Raw genomic sequence first — 19130 nt, forward strand, 5'->3', positions numbered from 1 at the left:
TTTAGGCCAGGAGGCTGGTAAAGCTACCTGTTAAGGGACAGGGAGTAAATATTTTGGGTTTTATGGGCCACGTGGTCTCTGTCATAGCTATTCAATACCACCATTTTGGTGTGAAAACAGCCAGAGAAGACAGAGAAAGGAAGGAATATTACTGTGTTCCAATAAAACATTATAAAAGGTGGCGGAAAGGATTTGGCCCATGGACTGCCAAGTCTTGATCTAGACAGACCACTAGTAAGATTTCCTTTCAATAAATGGTCTTAAAAAAAAAAAAAAAAAAGAAGTATGAGTCAGTATGGGTTAATGCTAATAGCAAAATTCCAATTGTGACACAAATTCTTCCCTGCCAACAGATAGTCATGGGGGAAAAAAAACAAACGTAAAATCCTAGTCGACCCATGTTGTTAAACATGGGGTTGAACTGTGCGGGTCCGCCAATATGCGGATTTTTTTTTTTAACGGTATGTATTTTCTCTTATGATTTGCTCAGTAACATTTTTCTCTAGCTGCGTTGTAAGAATACAGTATGTAATACATATAACATGCAAAATATGTGTTAACTGTTCATGTTCTTGATAAAGTTTTCGGTCAACAGCAGGACCATTAGCAGGTATGCTTTTAGGGAGTCAAAAATTATACGCGGATTTTCAACCGCCTGGGGGTCGGCGCCCCAACCCCAATGTCGTTCAAGGGCCGATTGTATCCAAAATTTATAATTCTATGTACACAATTCTAAAAAAAATTAAAAAAAAATTTTAAATACAGATTTTTACCAGCACTTCTTGATTGGATCTATCTAGAGCTTCCCTCATAAAGAAGAGAGGGGCTCCTGGGTGGCTCAGTTGGTTAAGCGTCTGACTCTTGATTTCGGCTCAGGTCACGATCTCATGGTTTGGGAGAGCGAGCCCGGCACTGGACTCTGCGCTGGCAGCACGGAGCCCGCTTGGGATTCTCTCTCCCTCTCTGCACCTCCCCCCCACGCACCAGTGCTCTCTCTCAAAACAAATAAATAGAAGTAACTTAAGAAGAGGTGACATCTTAATTTTCCATTCGCTCCTAATGTTGTGAAAGCATTTGCTACCAGACCGGTTGGTGGATGCGAGGGTGTGTTAATGGTAAAGCATGGTGGGGGGCCTCTAACACAAGGGGGCCAGAGAACAAAGGCTCCATCTTGCCCCATCCCCAGCCAAAGTAGTCGGCCAAGGCCACACCGAAAGGCGCTCTTAGGCCAGTTGATCCCAGAAGCAACAGCCCTCACCTCCACATCAAAGAGCGTCGACCCATAGCCTGGCCACTCCTTGATCAAGGCCATGTACTTGGCCATGGCCTGCTCCTGGCCCATTCCCTGCAATTTCTTCCATTTGTCAATGATGCTGGCCCGAGCCGAGGAGACTTCCTCCTTGATCCACATGTCCAGCAACTGCTCTTCCTCGACCTTCTGTCGGACGACAGACCCCGTCCGGAAGCTCCGCCTCAGCGTCCCCTCCAGGAAGCTCGTCCGCCTCTTCTCCAGCCGCTCACACGGGGTGAAGCTTTTGGTCGACTGGCTGATGCGGGCCTTCAGCCTCTGCACGGAGTAGACGTCCTCGAGGGGCGGCATGGAGGCATGCAAGGAGTAATCCCCCTGCAGGTACTGGAGCCGCAGGGCAGCGAGGACCTGGAGGTTCTCTTCGGGGGCCGGGTAGTGGCCACGGATAACAGCTTCGTGTGCCTGAAAGGAGGCGGCGGGCAGCGGCGGCATTAGGGGCGCGTGAGCCTAAATCCGCCAGCTTTCCCCTCCCGTGTCACCTCCCCTGCAAACCATACCCTCACCCCCTTTGGCTGCTTTACATTTCTCCCTAGCCCAGACAGCATCGAACCCATATTTTACCCTTTAATGTCTCTCCCCCGCCAGCTAAAACAGTTCTTGGCACAGGAGTTCAAATACAACACGCAGTAGTTTCGTTCTAGAAAGGCGTCACAGAGCAGCTGTCCCTGTGCATGCTGGGAAACATACCGCTATGCCCAACCGCTAACCTAGCAGCGGAGTGAACAGGTTTTAGCCCTGTTCCCCAGCAGAGGAATCCATTTCTGCAGGTTCCTTCTACCTGTTCAAACATAAACGCGAATTCCACACTGTCTTCTGGCACGTTGTCTGTGTCCAAGAAGCAGTAGAGTTTGAAGTAGAATTTCCAGGGCCGGTCCCCCACCTCCGATGTGGCAGCCAGCCTACAGACAGAAGAGACGTTCAGAAAGCACTAGGAGCTGACTTGAGATGGCTCGTTCCAAGGACACAGACATTCTGTCCGTGCTCAGGTAACACGGTGGGGATGGGTGGGTAACACGGAGGCAGAGAAAACAGAACAAGGGCGAGGCTGATTACCAGAGTCCCTCACGTTATTTAGCCAGAGGTGAAAAATGACGCTTTCGTTCTCGTCTCACTTCAAGACCATAAACTTCAGTTAAACTGTGCTAACAAGTATTTTCTGAGTCGCCCAGTCAAATCAGTACTGGCTAAGCCTTATGCTGAGTCCATAGAAAGAAAAGAAACAAAGGCTATATATAGATCTTCATTCCCTTTACTAATCGTCGAGTAAACTACAGTATTTATAAAAATCAACATGAATAGCACGTGTTTAAACTGAACAGGAGTTCTGGGGCGCCTGGGTGGTTCAGTCGGTTAAGCGTCCCACTCTTGATTTTGGCTCAGGGCATGATCTCACGGTTCACGGGATCGAGCCCCATGTCGGGCTCTGTGCTGACAGCGCAGAGCCTGCTTCAGATTGTCTCTCTCTCTCTCTCTCTCTCTCTCTCTCTCTCTCTGCCCCTACCCCGCTCAGACTCTGTCTCTCCTAAAAAAAAACACACATTAAAAAAAATTGAATAGGAATATCTTTTGTGTTACTTAGGAGATAGGGAAGTCATAGATGAAATATTATACACCCAAGAGGTATAATAAAATGCATTTTGAACAATTTATGAGTTTGCTTGTGTCTGTTAGCCCAGTTTCGAAGCTAATGACAAGTGAAAAGCATAGACTCAAGAAATTCCAAGATAATGAGTATAGCAGGGACCTGAGAGAAAGAATGGGGTAAAGGAACAATCTTATTTGACACAGGCTTTATCTAGGAATCAAGAAAAACAGGAACACCAGGGTGGCTCAATTAAACATCCGACTCTTGATTTTGGTTCAGGTCGTGATCTCTCAGTTTGTGGGACTGAGCTCCGTGCTCAGTGTCGAGCTCTGTGCTGACAGTGCGGAGCCTGCTTGGAATTCTCGCTCTCAAAATAAACATTTACAAAAAGAAAAACAGGCAGCAGAAAGGTACGGAAAATGAAACATGCTTTAGCACAAGTAAAAGAAAAGGCACTCAAATGCACACTGAAGGTGAAAATGGAATAGAAGTTCAAATCCTCAACTCTCAATTTCCTTGACTTAAATCTGCTAGCACTTGAGGGAGAAGGAACTTACTTTTCAAACTTTGCTAACACGTCAGCTACGATGGTTCGGCTTTCAATGGCTTTATCCACATTTCCGTTGTACTCAAACAAGGCGAACATGTTCCTGCTGTCCTCCATGGCAAGGCCTCTGATCAGCTTCTCCACCACCTGCAAAATATACCCCGAGGGCTTCGGCTGCCAGCACGTGGTTCTAGAATGTGCCTTCCCCTGAACCCCAAGGGAGCTGCCGACAAGCGAGGGTCCAAGCAGCCCCCCTACAACTGTCCTGTGTGGTCACGCAGAATTTCAAAGGTGCCGTTTTTCCATTAGTCTCTAGAAACCAGATTTGTCTTATCCTTGTAAAAAAAAAGAACACGGGGTATGTATTTCACCCACTGGTAGAGATGGATGGCGGGCGGATTTCTTGCAGACCCATCCTGGTAGGAAAGTGCATGAAAACCGAAGCCCTTTCATCTGATACATCCATCGCCTGCCAAGAAACAAGGGTTTCCACCGTGTTTCTTCCTTCCACGCCAGAAGCTTCTCTGGGTTTTACTGCCCTACTTCTTTTAGACAACTGGTTTTACAATACTAAATTTTAAAAAAGAAAGAAAAAAAGAAAGAAAAGAAAATACGCTCTCATCTGACCCATCACGGTAGATTTCTGTTTGGCAAACAGACACCTGATGGCAGAGATGCTCCAAAAAAATCCCACGTCAGGGCAGGCACACCCGAGTCAGGGAGGAAATCTCTCCTCGACCCTCAACTGCTTGGCACGTCAGCAGGACTGCGGCTCAGGTTTTCTGGCACCAGCTTAATTTTTGCATTCCTACTCATCTTTGATGCGTATTTTTGTCTCGTCGTACGTGAGCTTCGTCGTCGGTTACGGTTACATACACCCCGCTTACTGAGCCGCTGTGCTATGCCGGTCACGACCGCACGCTGGCCCACCTAACTGCACAACTTCCCTGACGTCTGCATGGGGGCGGTCAGGGATCGGAGTCCGCCGCGGGCGGGCTTCTCCCTCACCTCCCCGGCCGTGGTGTGGGAGTTGATGGTGATCTTGCAGGAGCCTCCGCCGTGGCAGTGCACCGTGGACGTCATCTCCTGCCTGTGGATCAGTGCTTCTATCTCATCTCGGGAAGGCACAAACTCTCTGCATTTGGTTTTCTTGAGAGATTCATAAATGAAGAGGGAGTATTTTTCCATCTCGGTTCCTGGAAACTGCTCCCGTATCCTAGGAGACAAACACTTCGCTGTTAATGTGCTAGACCGCGGCTGGCCGCCGTCTGGGCGCTGGGCTGCTTCAGCAGGCGGCACGTCAGCGGAGCCAGTGGCCCCCCAGTGACGCGTGTGGCGGATGCCGGTCACTTCCCAGCTGAGGCCTCTACTGTCCTGTGTAGGTTTTGTTTAAAAGCAAAACAAAAACAAAAACAAAAAACAAAAAAACAACCAAAAACAAATCCCAAGGCTTTTGCTGCCAGCTCACCTCCGTGATGCTGGTGATGGTCACGTCTCAGACCATCGTATGAAAACTGTTCTTACGTAGTTTGCATCAGAGTCTGCACGGGAATGTTTCTGTTTGATCTGGACCAAAAATAGCTAAGGTTTCCCCCCTCCATGTATACAGGCAGCGGTAATTAAATGTATTTGACGTCTGGGGTGCGTGGAGGGGGGCTCAGGGGGCTGAGCATCCGACTTTGGCTTGGGGCGTGATCCCACGGTTCATGAGTTCGAGCCCCACATCAGGCTCTCTGCTGTCAGTGTGGAGCCTGCCTCAGATCCTCTGTCTCCCCTCTGTCTCCGCCCCTCCCCTGTTCATGCTCTCTCAAAAATAAATATTAAAAAAAAAAAAAATTAAACGTATTCAGCCTCTTCCACATGGGGACACTACACTGAAAGTGACGGCGTCCCTGAGACAGCCTTGTGTGGCTTGAGCTGGAGAGGAGGCCTGCACAGTGTCAGCCTGCTCAAGGGGATGCACGCGTCTGGCCTAGAGGTCCCTGACCACGCCAGGTGCCTTCTGTTTCGGGCTTTCTGCATCTGAGCTCCGCCCCGCCCCTGCGGTGTGCAACCCCCCCCCCCCCCACCGCCATGCACCCCCCACCTTCTCAGATGGAACCGCAGGTACTTGAGGATGCCCCGGCTCGGCAAGAAGGTGCAGCTTAAGCACGTCAGGATCTGCCAGCTGCACAGGTTGCCCACGCTGCCCGGATGGGGCACCTTGTTGGTCTGTTTGATGAGCTGGCAGTACAGCTCGTCTCGCAGAGGTCGGAGGTCATGCCCGGTCTGCAGGATGCCCTGGATGATGGGAATGGGGTCGGACATGGACTCCAGTTGCTGGAGGGAATTGAAGATCTTGATGGCTTCATCCTGAAGGGTGGTGTAGCCTTTGTCTTTGAGCACTAGGAGGAGGACACACACACAAGTCACACGGAGGGTTTGGCCAAGGTCCAATCTGAGCATCGCACAGGGGGAAGGAATGGGGACAGACGTCGGCTTCACGACCCAGGGCTCGCCACGTTCCCTGAACATCTGAATCAGGCGAACACAGAGGTGAGAGCGTTATGCTCTTTTGTTACGCAATTCACCTATTTCACTCTATAAGACGCTGGCTTAAAATTTGGTCTGTTGCCAGACAGGTTCTCTATTTTTAGGATCTGAGACTAGACTTTTAATTCTCTGGCAAATTAAGGCAACCCTGAGTTCAGAGGCAGGGCTGGCATTTCCTGACTCCCTTGAAAATCGTTCTCTTAGTTCCACAGTCCTCTTCTCACCACAAGCGACAGATGCTGGCTGGACAGAGAGGCAGAGTCGGTGACCGGGGAGAACAGTTACGGTACCGAGAACAGCGGGGCGCGGGCGGGGTGGGGACTCACGGTTCAGGTTGATGTCTCCGTAGGGCAGGGGCAGGAGCGGCGAGTGCAGGGGGTGGTGTGTGTGACGGAGGATGGGGTTCCGTTTGTAGATCTGCTCCACCACATCCGAGTTCAGGCAGTTCTCCTGTAAAGCAGAGGACCCGGTAAAGCCAGACAGCCGGCTCATCCAGAACACATGTACATAAATGAACAAAATCATCTGTATTCTCCCACACGTGAACCTCTCCCAGAGTCTAAAGCGTCCGTGGGCCTCGGGACGTGGTGAGGGTCTAGCATTAATAATTCAAGTGCGAAGATACCAGCAATCTGTGTCTGAAGGCAAATCACAAATACACGTTTTTCTCACAGCTCAGTCCATGTGTATGTATTTTCCCACGTTATAAAAAAAACCCAAAAATTTCCACTGGAGATTACATATGCTTCAAAAACACTGAAGTTCTCTTGCTATTTAGCCACCAATCATGTAGCCAAACCATGTATTTTTATCCATAAATCTTTTAAAAAGAACTGGGTGGCTCAGCTGGGTAAACGTCTGACTTCAGCTCAAGTCATGATCTCACCGTTCGTGAGTTCGAGCCCCGCGTCGGGCTCTGTGCTGACAGCTCGGAGCCTGGAGCCTGCTTCAGATTCTGTGTCTCCCTCTCTGCCCCTCCCCTACTCACACTCTGTCTCTATCTCTCTCAAAAATAAATAAACATTAAAAAAATTAAAAAAATACATTGTTTTCGTTCTTTAAATGGTCTTCTGTATTTCTCTATACATAAAAGTTACACGTTAGTATGTTATTAGTGAGACCGTTCAACATGCCTGCCATCTCTTTCTTGAAATTTAAGAGATCTCCTCATAGCAATTCATCATGCACTTATGCTCCTAAAATGTTAATTGGGGATTCAAAAAAGGCAAAGTTCCTTTTAGAACATTAAATAAACAGAAAAGTTGGAGAGGCAGTGAATCATTCTACTGTGGTAATTTCCACTATGAAACTTTTTTAGTTAACACCCAGTTAGTTAAGAGCCAGAAAAAAAGAAAAAAAAACTATTTCAAAAATTTTGTATGGACTTAATTAGGGCAACCTAAATTAAAAAAAAAAACATTGCTTCATATTTGGAAAATTCAATTACTCTTTTAATGACAGATGTCAAATTAGAGAAGATAAGAATACAGCTGACATAGCTTTGAAGAGAAAGTTCAGCTGATGTGTTTTTTTCACTCCTTTCTCAAAAGGAAGCTTTAAAAAGTTTTTTAAATGCGAAAAAGGAAGTTACTAGTATTCAGCACCCTGGGTTCCATGGAAAGCTTTACAGAGACTTGGAGAATAATTAGCTTGGTGGAATTGAGCTCCAAATACCCAGAAAACACACCACTTTGGAATCAAGAGGCAGATTTGCGTTCGGTGGGAAATTATACACTACTGCATTATTAGACCCTCTTCCGCCTCTGCAAAGGCAGAGCTTGCCTCCTGGATCTGCTTAATTTTCCTTGATGTAGATCAGTAAATACCTATCTTGCTATCATTCTCGAATCTTTTCTGTCACTGCTCCAGCTCTTCCCTTTGTATTGGGAATCTATCCAAATGGGTAACTTGGAGGAACAGCAGTAAAAATAATCCCCTTGACCCGGTTCTACACTGGGGACTGACCGGCTACATGAACAACGCAATCAGATATTCTGTGTCTGTTTCCATTCCTGAAAAATGAGTGGAGTACCCCTTATGAATAATGCTGCCATTTCATTATTCACTCAATGTATACTCAACTGAGCAATTAATCTTTATAAAAAGGAAGTGAAAATTTAACCAGGTTAGGGGCACCTGGGTGGCTCAGTCGGTTAAGCATCGGACTCTTGGTTTCGGCTCAGGTCACGATCTCATGGTCGTGAGATGGGAGACCCGAGTCAGGCCGACTCCAAGCTGGGCACGGAGACTGCTTGAGATCTCTCTCTCCCCCTCTGCCCCTACCTTGCTCATGCACTCTCTTTCGCAAACAAACAAACAAACAAACAAAAAGAAGGTCAGTGTAGGTCCAGAGATTGGGATGCTTCCTGTTGAGTTTGGGGGTGCCTACTAAAGGTTCCAAGTTTTCTAGACCAATCCTGGCTATTTGTGTACCCACTTGTGTGGTCCACTAACTGTATCGTAAGGATAGGATTATCGTGTTACTCCTAGAAGGTCCCCAACCCAGGGCTGAAGGGCAACTTGTGGCACACGTCACCTCCACGCAGATCACAGCACGTCCCCGTCACGGGGAGGTCTGCACCCCAGACCACAGACCATCATTCCTCTGTCTACACAACACAAGCCCACATTTGCCTCAGCGGCAACACGACACCTCTCTGGAGACAAAGTATTTTTAGCGTAAGCTTTCGGCTCAGCTCTCAAATTCAGATTTCTAAAAGCAGTGACGTTCCAACAGAAAACCAACCAAAAGTTAGTTTTTGATTACAGAATAAAAATGGAGCTTGACCCACGTCTTGACGTTCCAAGGGTGAGAACCGGTGAGCTATCTCCCGTGAGCCACCCTGTCTTGAATCCTTACCTTGATGTCTTGAATCAGCTGCTGGGTGGGAGTGTCGATCGGGGCCTTGGCGTCTGTCACATTTTGAATGGCGCTGGACCACCTGGTGGCCTCGTTGAGCAGCTTGGTGTAGAGCCGGTAGCAGTGCTTGCGGCCGTACACGGTGACATTCCAGTAGCCTGTGACAGACAGAGCACACACACCACGGGCGTCAGCCTCCGCAGGGATGGTCTGGCACCGGAGTCCCAGAAAGCCAGAAACTCAGCCCTGTTGTCAGAGCCGGTGTCCTCTCCACCTGAGCCCCTTTAATTAGCTAATTCAACAAATCCTCTCCCAATTCCTACACGCGCCTTGTCCTGTGCTAAGCACCCACATGCCCAAACGAGGAGCGTACAGCTGCCGAGAGGAAGACACATAAAGAAACCCAGGAGTAAATACATAAAAGGGTCACGTTTGCTCTGGAAAAAAAACAGGCACAAACTGGAAGTTCCCTTCCCGGCTCTGGACAAGAGTGAAAACGCTTCCCTCCCTTCCTGCTGTTCCTTCTCCCCTCCTGTTTCTTCTCCTTTCCTTAGGCTCTCCCTTGAGAAGAAAACACTTCTGCTAAGCAAACAGTCTGTGTGTCCAGAAACAAGCTGTCGCAGGGGACAGAGGAGCTATGTTTGCAAAAGCACAAAATCACAACTAGCAACAAAACCCAAACAATGTAGAAATATCTTCGTAATAGTGACAAGGGGAAAAAAAAAACAAAACAAAACTAAGCTAACATCAGTGCTCTCTATTCTACTAGGTGAAGCTCAGGGACAGTCAGGATTGATCTTTCTTAGGCTGCGTCAGGGCTCTCACAACACAAAGATGAACACGCGGCATACAGAAATAAAGCTCCATACAGGAGAATCCCTGTTTATATGTGACTGTCTTCAGAAGAACATTTCTGCAACTCAGTTAGGCGGGACCTCTTCACCGCAGTTTCAATACTAAGCGTGCATACAGCTAACCAAACTCCTCCCTCTGGTCCGAGCAAACCCAGGCCTCCTCGGGCTCCAGGTGCGAGCTTTCGGGCCCAGCTCGTCACAGGCACACGGCACCGTTACCTGTGTCTTTGAAGATCTTCTCGTCCGGAGGCACCACCGAGCACAGGCTATTGAGGACCAACGTGCCCAATTTCAGAGCATTCTTCTCTGAGCTCTTGTAGTAATCCAAGGAATTGTGGGTAAGCACAAACCACCGTTTTTTTAGTTTTAACGAAGACATCTTTGGACTGTTCTTTACTTCTTTGTGCAGCCACCCTGGAAAGGAAGATCGGAGTGTAAATTAAAAACTAGGAAGACAAACACCAAACATCAGGTAATAATTTGCAGGATGCTTCCTAATGGGTCATATTTCTATATATTTGCTAGAAAGGGCCACGACCCTTTCTTGTGTTTTTGTTGTTTGTCTGCTTGTTGGTCTGTTAAGCCAGTTCAAGAGTCAAAATTACTCAGGAAAGCTGCTCAAAGGGGCAAGGCCGTGGTGGCAGTCACCTCTCACGATGAATTCCTGGCCCTCCACTCTTGTGTCCCCCTTGGACCTCTGCAGCAGCGTTATCCAATGATGCATCTCCTCCGGTGTATCAGCGTTGCAGTGCAGCACCCGGTTGGCCGTGATGATCACAAACGAATTGGGTCTGGGCGACAGGGCAAGAAGGAAGCCAAGACTTAGCTCTCTACTGTCCGCATCACCTGCTCGAACCAAGACCAGCCGCCTCTTTCCTGGCTTATGGTCAGCGGGACGAAAAGCGCGGTGCTATTTGTGGTTTGTGCTAAGGCAAATCTTGCTCATTTCTGCAGGATTTATTTTATGCATCATTAACCTTTAAACTTGGAGCAACACATTCAGGAGGCCCTGGAAGGGGAAAGATTCCTTCATGCAAAACTTTCCAAATGAAACTTGGTTCCGGGAAGGCTAAAATAAGGTGACGGTGGGGGAATTTTTTTTTTTTTTTCTGATGCCTCTCCAAAGTAAATTTCTCTCTGCCTCTGGGTACTGCCTTGGATAATATTTCTGTGGGTCGGTAATGAAACGTCAGACACCAGTAATAAAAGCAGATCAGTAAATAGGTGTAAATGGAACATCTTATACACTTGATTATGCTTGCTACAAAAAAGCCACCTGGGTCCATGTTTTCAAAGCAATCTAACAAAGGCTTATTTCCCAGTCAGGGATAACATAATAATGGAAATTTACTTTCTCCTTCACCTCTTTTTGTCTGGCAATGCCCTGAGTCTCTCCTAGGCCCTAGCTCATACTCATGCCTATATTGAACCACTTAAGCTGGTGGCTGTGAATTTCTTGCAGGCTTCCAAATGCTCGTGGCAATTAAGCGCTGCAAAAGTTCAAGAAAAAGCAAGAATAATGGGACTGTAGTAGACAGGGAAAGACAGGTGCTCTTTAAAAGACACTTCTCTTGTTGGGAAGGAGGTGGGCACTTGAGGAAGAGAGAAGGATGTGAGTAAGAATGGAAAGTTCTAAGCATGGACCCTCACATGGCCCAGCCTGCTGGAGCGAAAAGGTTTAGGAGACAGATGTAGATAGGGTAGGAACTTGGCCGTCAGAATAAAATCTGGGCTGAATATGGACAAAACACACATGTTAAAGGTTCTGAAGACTCTAGATAATTCTACCTAGTAGGCACTATTTTTGTTGTCAGTTGGAATACATTTCTATCCACTTTCTAAAGCTACCTTACTGAAGGCAGGAGCCAATTTTGATTCTTAATGCAGAATTCAAAGAGCAGCAAAGAAACACAGAGAAGACAAAGGTCAACGGTACAGACTCCTGAGGGCATCCATGAAGATGGTTTGCCTTCAAAAAAACAAAACCAACACATGCTATCTTAAGGGCACAAATAAGGTTGAGATGTCAAGGGAAGAATGTGGTTTAATTTATTAACACTCCACATATACGTTACAACAAGATCCTTTTTAAATTCCTTATTAAGTTTAGGAAGGGGAACAGCACCCTTCCCTATGGTGGAATACGATTTTCCTAAATAGGTATTTTCTTCCTCTTTGAATCCTGGGTTTACCCCTGTACCCAAATGAAGAATATTCCTCTTGTGTGTATGTTTTTAACTGACTGTCTAAATTAGGTTTCCACGGTCTCTCCCAGCAGCCCAAAGATACCCAGAGAGGATGACTTCTGGGTGATATACAACTGGGCACAAAGAAAGAAGACTGGAATTGACCAGGTGACAACATGCAGCCTAAAATCATTTCACAGCTCAGAAAAGAAGGGACCTAGAAGCAGAGAGAGCTGTGGGAGCACGCAGGTTACTAATCACTTTCGCCAAGAGTCACATCTGAACTTACCTCTCGGGGCTGTCAGAGGCACACACAGAGTCTATCATCCCCACATCCAAAGTGCCCTGGAAAGGAGCAAAAACAGAGGGAAGAGAACCACTGAAATACAGCACATGTCATCATAATATCCTTAGATCACGAAGCTCTAAATAGGCAAACAAACAAAAAAGCTCCTTCCTTTTGTGTTAAATGCAAAATAATCGTTATCTAAGAAAGGTCCCACCTTCAGTTGGTGAGTACAGCCTCTAGACAGGGGAGACAGTTCACTTATGAAAAAAAATATATATAAGTTAATCTCCCCGTCTTGTTTTTAAAATACGTTCAGGGAAAAGTGTTTACAAACTTCTTTCAAGAGTACAAATTTTTCTGATTTACACTATGATCTATTGCTAAATTTTACACGTACTCTAACAAACTTTATTTTCTTAAATGTTTATTTTTGACAGAGAGAGAGAGAGAGAGAGAGAGAGAGAGAGAGAGAGAGAGGCAGAGACAGAGCATAAGTGGGGGAGGGGCAGAGAGAGAGGGAGACAGAATCCGAAGCAGGCTCCAGGCTCCGAGCTGTCAGCACAGAGCCTGACAGGACTTGAACTCATAGACTAAGAGATCATGACCTGAGCCGAAGTTGGATGCTCAACCGACCCAGCCAGCCAGGTGCCCCAGAAACTTTTTTTAAATAGAACTTTCTTTCCCCCTTTAAAAAAATGTTTATTTTGAGCACTGGGTGTTGTATGGAAACCAATTTGACAATAAATTTCATATATCGAAAAAAAAATGTTTATTTGGGCGGGGGGAGGGGGGAGAAAGAGAGAGTTCGTGCATGTGTGAACAGGGGAGGGGCAGAGAGAGAGGAAGAGAGAGAATCCCAAGCAAGCTCCATGCTGTCAGCACAGAGCCTGATGTGGGGCTCCCTCTCGTGAACCATAAGATCATGACCTGGGCCAAATTCAAGAGTGGGTCCCTCAACTGAGGAAGCCACCCAGATGCCCCTTACTCCGCTGAGAAACACTGATGTTAAGTAGTTCTTATGAGAAAATAAAACTTGATTTCTAAAATATGATTTTATGGTTCTGTGTATGTATCTAGGATAGAACGAAGACTGAAAACACATAATTTAAAATTCACGAAGTCCTTTGAAGGAAAGTGTAATAAATATGCTTCCATGTCAGAAGACTTGGGATTTGTTGTCGTTCTTTTAATGGCTTAAAGTGGGAGAGCTGGAATCTATTACTACTGATAATCTTCTTTAACTTATTCTATTTTTCTGCATGACTTCTAAACAAAATATTACTGGTTTTCTCTTTAATTGTTACACTTCATACTGCCTAGAAACTCCCAAGCCCCCTGCCTCCCTCGGACGTTTCCCGCCACTCCAAAATGCTCACGCACCACGGCGTTTTGTGGGTTCGCCTGCTCATCGTGCATCTCCCGGATCTCCTGGTCCGTGGACGCGTGGACCTGACTCAGCACGCTGAACCACTGGCTGTGGGAAGGAGAGAGAGTGACCGTCAAGGAGGGGCCAGCTGTCGCATCTGCAACACAGTGAATGATGCCCTTCCCCACGATCTCTGCGAAAATGACATGTCCTCTGAGCACCTTTGCTTCTCGTCTGCCTACTCCTCAGGGGTTAAATGTGGGTTTCATGCTACCAACGGGCAAGGGGGGAAGAAACAGCCAAACTGCCTTTGGGTATCACCTGTGGCAACGTGAGATCAATGAGAGACCCTCTCCTCCTCCAGCTCCCCCAGACCTTTAGACATTTAATGACGATGACAATGAAATCCTCAGTTCTACCCAAAACATTTATAATCAAGGATCTTTACTGAAGGTATGATTTCTAACCTAGGGAATATTCAAGGACCTTTTCATTTGTTGAAAGTAAATTCCAAGGTTAAGACGGCCACTGGTGTCTATTTTCCTTCCTCACTCCCAGGATGGGGTTTTCCAACCACCTGATGGGATTTTCTACCAAAGTATGAACAAAACCATAGGAGAGCAGGAAACAGAACACAACTGTTTGAAGTAGAAAGTGATTTTTGACTGGAGAATTCTTCCATCTCTTCAAATGCGTTTTCTCACTTTCAGACTCATTAGAATCAGACAATAAAGGAAAACATGTCAACCTCAGAAAAGTCAAGCTGATCAGAAGTCATGATGTAACTACAAACACAATACGTGCTTGAGGAAAATTACTGTGAATATTCATTCATCTATCTGTCCATCCATCCACCCATCCATCCATCTAACATTTATGAAGCAACTATAAAATATGAGAAGTACCAAATGTGAGATGCTAGGACATCCTTCTCCTGCAGGGCCTCATTAAGACATATATACACACTCCTACTAAGTAAAGCAGAGGACCAAGTGCTTGGTATACAATGGGATATTTAAGCAAAAAAAAAAAAAAAAAAAAAAAAATTACACCTATATAGAAAGTTAAGTCACATAAGGTACTTATAGCAAAGCACTAAAACCTATCCCCTGTTAATTTTGAAGGAGAAAAATGTGGCCAAGAGTTTCTTTTCTTTTTAAAAATTTTTTTAATGTTTATTTATTTTTGAGAGAGAGGGCACAAGCAGGAAAGGGGCAGAGAGAGAGGGAGACACAGAACCGGACGCAGGCTCCAGGCTCTAAGCTGTCAGCACAGAAGCCGACGTGGGGCCCAAACCCATGGATTGCGAGATCATGACCCGAGCCAAAGTCGAACGCTTAACCGATGGAGCCACTCAGGTGCCCCAGTGACCAAGAGTTTCAAAACAGCATATACAGACTCTTAGGAAACAACCAAGGGAAATATTTAATATAAATTTGCTTCATCAGTTCTGGTGAACTCAAAGGCAAGACTTAAGACTTCACTTATTGCTTTATGAAGCTCAACAATTTCCCAGATCAGACGCTGAAAAACACATACATTCCAGATGTAGGCCACATGGGATCACACACACACACACACACACACACACACACACACACACAGAAAATAAAATTTGCTATGCTTTCGATCTGTTCAGGTGATACTCTTAAATTTACAAATTTCTCCTCACGAATCAAGTTTATTTAACTCAATCCGAAAAGGAATTTTTAAAAAATACATTCTGCTGGTCAGGGGAACAAGTCCTCAGTTAACAGATCCCCAGTGTTAAATTTCGCAGGCTCGTTACGGCACAAAGCAGAGAGGACGGCTGCCAAACGCGGGGCCTGTAATTCAGCCGAGAACTGTGGGCCTTCCTGGGACTGCAAACAACCACAAGTGGTCTCTAGGAGTCCCAGATGGAACGAGGGGCTGTTAATTCCAGGTTTGCTTGGTTTTTCCAGTTTGTGTCATAATTTATGGATCCAAGCAGGGTTTTTAGTGTGTTCCCATGGGAAGAATTATTTTCTTTGCCCTTGCTGTGGCTACCATGGCGTTGTATCAACTCAAACATTCAAAGGGCAAGGGGTAGCGAAAGGCAAGGAGAATTCATTAGAAGATCCTAATGATTTCTGAGGTGAAAAGTAAAGAACATAGGCGGAGGGTCCTCTCTGGCATTGCTCAGAGGAGCCAACAGATCCCTCCGACGTAACCTTGTGGCTCACAAAACACAAGTGGACAAACAGACGTCTGACCGTATCTCATCCACCGTATGACCCTGTGATGCATCGCGCTGGGAGCACACAGCCCCTCTCCTTGACTTTTTCCACGTCTCTCCAGCACTAGGATGGAAACCTGAGGTCCAGAAAAGTTAGACCGCTTGACCCAGCCAACGGACGCCACACTGTCCTTGGAACTCAAACATTCAAGCTCCTTAAGAAACATAATGCCTCTGTTCAGTAGAATGAACTTCTGTTACTTCACAGATTATCCTGCCCTTTCTCTTACCTGAGTCTCCTACTCGGCAAAATGTGTTTAAGGGTAACGATGTGTAATAAGACACGTGAAACATGTCACCACATTGCCTGAAATATAGTAATTCTAAGTGTTGACTATCTCTTCTACCCTATTGAATTTTTCAACGTGAAGACCTTCAACCCTCTCTCAATGCCGCAGTGCTATCAATTATTTAAACACCCAGTGGTGAGTGCGCCTGCCTTCTCACTCCTTAGGCAAACACAAGCTGTTCCCTTTCGAAGCTCAGAAGCTCCCAAAGGGTGGGCTTTCCCCTCTGTGTAGGTGCATGGTTGACACACGCTGCCGGGGACAATAAAAGCCTGAGCCAAGATACCAAGGGCTCTAGTGGCATTCGAAGCTGGAAATCCTCGACCGTGTGTGGTAACTTGGACACCTTAGCCCAGTGAAAGATACCCCAGGGGACAAGAACGTCAATCTCATGACGCGGTTCTTCAACCGTCCTAACAGACAAGCCCAACTCGAAAATCCACTAAAAATCTTTTCAGAGCTGGCAGGGTAAACACCGAACTGTGTGGCGCCCAGGCCCGTAGGGGAGTAAAGATGTGGCTCACGTGCGGCCAACGGCAGCGTCTCACCTGGCATCTTCGGGGGATTCCGCAATCAGGTGGAAGGTCCTATCGGCCACAATGATGTCAATCCCGTTCTCTTTGCTGGTGTTATCTATGATCTCTCTGCAAAGTAGCACAAGCATCAGATGCAAATCAGGGCTACGGGATCCTTAAGAGGGAGCGAGCAGAGCAATTTCACCAAACAGATGGCTAAGTTGGAAACCGTAACTGAAAAGTCAAACGCCTACTTCAGCCCGACCTTGTGGCCTCCGGGGGGGGGGCGGGGCTCCTCTCTGCTCCTGAGAGAGGAAGGCTGAGGCCGGGGCCAGGGCTAGGCGCCTGCTGGACACTTCCAGGGAGGAGTGTCTCTCCTCACTCTGGCCTGCCCGAGACACGTCCCTGCCGAGACCCTAGAAGGCTTGGGGCAGGAGTCCCCTTCTTGGCCCGCACCTTCCCTTGGCCCCTCTCACTGCTCTACAAGGGAAGGACCCCCGACGAGGGGACTGGTCTTGAACTCCTTCCTAACTCCTCATGGCTTCCTGCTGCGGTTTAAGGCCTTGGCCAACACGTGTGACCTGGTAAGGGCACATTATTTCCATTGGGGGCTCATTAGATTTGGGTGTTTCTGGATCTCCGTGCCATCCCGATCTCATCCCAACATGCCCTGCACAACATTAGAGGTTTAAAATCGATGGAGCAGGTTAACAAGATCAGGATGAAATACAAGCAGGTGTTGAGATGGGACCAGAGATGGTAAAATATTCGATGAAGAAGGGTCTTGGGGATAAAGCCAGCTTGCTTTGCCAACCCAAGTAGTACCACTCTTCACAGTAAAACACGGATTCCACATCTACAAAACTCAACAGGCTTGCTAGTTAGAAAAAATAAAAACCTTACAGCTGGAATCACACAAGATAAAATATTTTTAAAAGTCAAGATAGCGAGAATTCCTGCCCTTGCTGAGCAGGAGGCGCGAGGTGATAAGTGGGCAGCCACCAGCCAAGCGTCTGGTTAGAGGGGCCTCTTGAGTAGGGCTCCAGGGAAGTGTCCAGACCTTGTCCTACTGGACCAGCCGCTGTGCCTCTTGGGAACTCGGCAATCTTGTATGTAAAATGAGAGGGGACACGGATCTAGTCGTAAGGCTGTGCGTCTGAACCACAGTGGCCTATCCGAATCCTGGGAAACTTTCAGAAAACCCAGGTAGGTGCTCTCTGGCGGGGACAGGGACCCACACTCGTAAAAAGCTTCCCTGGAGATGAGTGAGTGATGATATTGTCAGGGTCACAGTACACATCATCTGGAAACTCCGTAGGATAAATGTGGTGGCGTCATCAGTGACAGCGAGTGAGTGAAGAAAATGATGGAGGGGAATGTTGTATAAACTGCCAAAGACTTGAGAGATGGGTCAATTAGTTAAAAATTACAGACCTTATTTGAATTCTGATTTGACGAAATAAACCAGCCCGAACCAAGGAGAGCACTATCGCCTCTATTTACAAGACAACTGGATAAATTTGAACAATGACTGGAGTTTGGATGATTAAAGAGTTATTTTTTAACTGTTACAGTGTGATTATGTATTGAGAGTCTTAACCTTTAAGTGTCTACTCAACCATTTAGAGATAAAATTATATGATGTATGTTTTACAGAACAGTTAGTAAGGGAAGGAGTGCAGGGTGGGGTTATGGGTGAAACACTTCGGCCTTGGGGCGGGGGTGGGTCTCTGCTGAAAGCTGGGGAATGACCACAGGCACTTCGTTATATTCTCCCACTTACTCCTGCATAGGATTGAAATCTTCTTTAATAAAATGAAACATTTTAATTAATCTCAACAAAAAATCTTAATGGGGCGAAACCCTAAGAATTTAATGTCCTTCCTCTACAGAATAGGACAGAAATGACCGCATGATAGCTAACATCTCCTTAACTCTGGAATTCTCACAAAGCACCTGGAAACGGGGCTTTATCAAGCAGCACAGAGCCAGGTGCATGAGGAATACACATCAATTTCCACCATTGAAATTCTCTCTCTGCCCTCCTCCTCTGAGCTTCCTGGCATTTGTGGGTGAGCCTTCTGTGGGGTGAATCAGAAGGAAGAACAAATACACAGAGCTGAGAGGCAGAGGCACAGAGCTGTGTCGTGCTATGGAAATTTCTTGTAGGGTTTAGACTCCCGATCCTACACACTCACTCTTGTTCTGGAGCCTGGGCTCCTAACAAACCCCGAGGGGCAGCCTGGAAAGTCTAATATTCTGCTGTCTGCACTTCATTGTTTGCCCTTAAAATTAAATGCACAAAACGCCTTCCCTGTTTAACCTCCCATTTTTCAATAAAAAAAGTTCAAGAGTTGCCAGTGCTGGTTGGAAACAAAATGCTAATTTCAGGTCTCGTGATTTCAGGAGTTAATCTCATCTCTCGAAGCTTATTTTACTCATTTTCTAAATATGTATCAAGCTACCCAGTTGCCGCTAAGTCCAACTTCCTGAATTTTTAACTAAATAATAGTCCACTAGTCCAGTGATTTGGTTCTATATGG

The 19130-nt window shown here is 46.5% G+C and overlaps 1 protein-coding gene and 1 long non-coding RNA gene across 8 annotated transcripts in view; one reads left to right on the plus strand and one right to left on the minus strand.

Annotated features, from left to right (window-relative positions):
- LOC121042921 (uncharacterized) overlaps positions 1-19130 on the plus strand; it is a 58148-nt gene that overhangs the window by 30959 nt on the left and 8059 nt on the right. Inside the window, exon 5 of one of the 3 annotated variants that reach the window (XR_005796537.1) lies at positions 9388-9500. The exons of 1 other annotated variant lie outside the window; for it this stretch is intronic. This is a non-coding gene — a long non-coding RNA (uncharacterized LOC121042921). Of the gene's footprint in view, positions 1-3428; positions 4021-9387; positions 9501-19130 lie in introns of those variants that run through there. One more of the 3 variants, XR_005796538.1, reaches the window with a different exon arrangement.
- The window catches only part of MYO10 (myosin X), a 232429-nt gene that overhangs the window by 4370 nt on the left and 208929 nt on the right, over positions 1-19130 (minus strand). For all 5 annotated transcript variants that reach the window (XM_040494312.1, XM_040494321.1, XM_040494301.1 and 2 more), the window contains 12 exons: positions 16621-16716; positions 13543-13636; positions 12163-12218; positions 10336-10478; positions 9907-10101; positions 8834-8991; positions 6300-6423; positions 5528-5825; positions 4450-4657; positions 3452-3588; positions 2088-2208; positions 1259-1711 (listed from right to left, as the gene is read on the minus strand). In XM_040494312.1, the coding sequence (XP_040350246.1) occupies positions 1259-1711; positions 2088-2208; positions 3452-3588; positions 4450-4657; positions 5528-5825; positions 6300-6423; positions 8834-8991; positions 9907-10101; positions 10336-10478; positions 12163-12218; positions 13543-13636; positions 16621-16716 (2083 nt within the window). The remainder of the gene's footprint in view (positions 1-1258; positions 1712-2087; positions 2209-3451; positions 3589-4449; positions 4658-5527; positions 5826-6299; positions 6424-8833; positions 8992-9906; positions 10102-10335; positions 10479-12162; positions 12219-13542; positions 13637-16620; positions 16717-19130) is intronic.

Source organism: Herpailurus yagouaroundi, unplaced genomic scaffold, assembly GCF_014898765.1.
Source record: "Herpailurus yagouaroundi ecotype Mexico unplaced genomic scaffold, PumYag 29, whole genome shotgun sequence".
Taxonomy (NCBI): domain Eukaryota; kingdom Metazoa; phylum Chordata; class Mammalia; order Carnivora; family Felidae; genus Herpailurus; species Herpailurus yagouaroundi.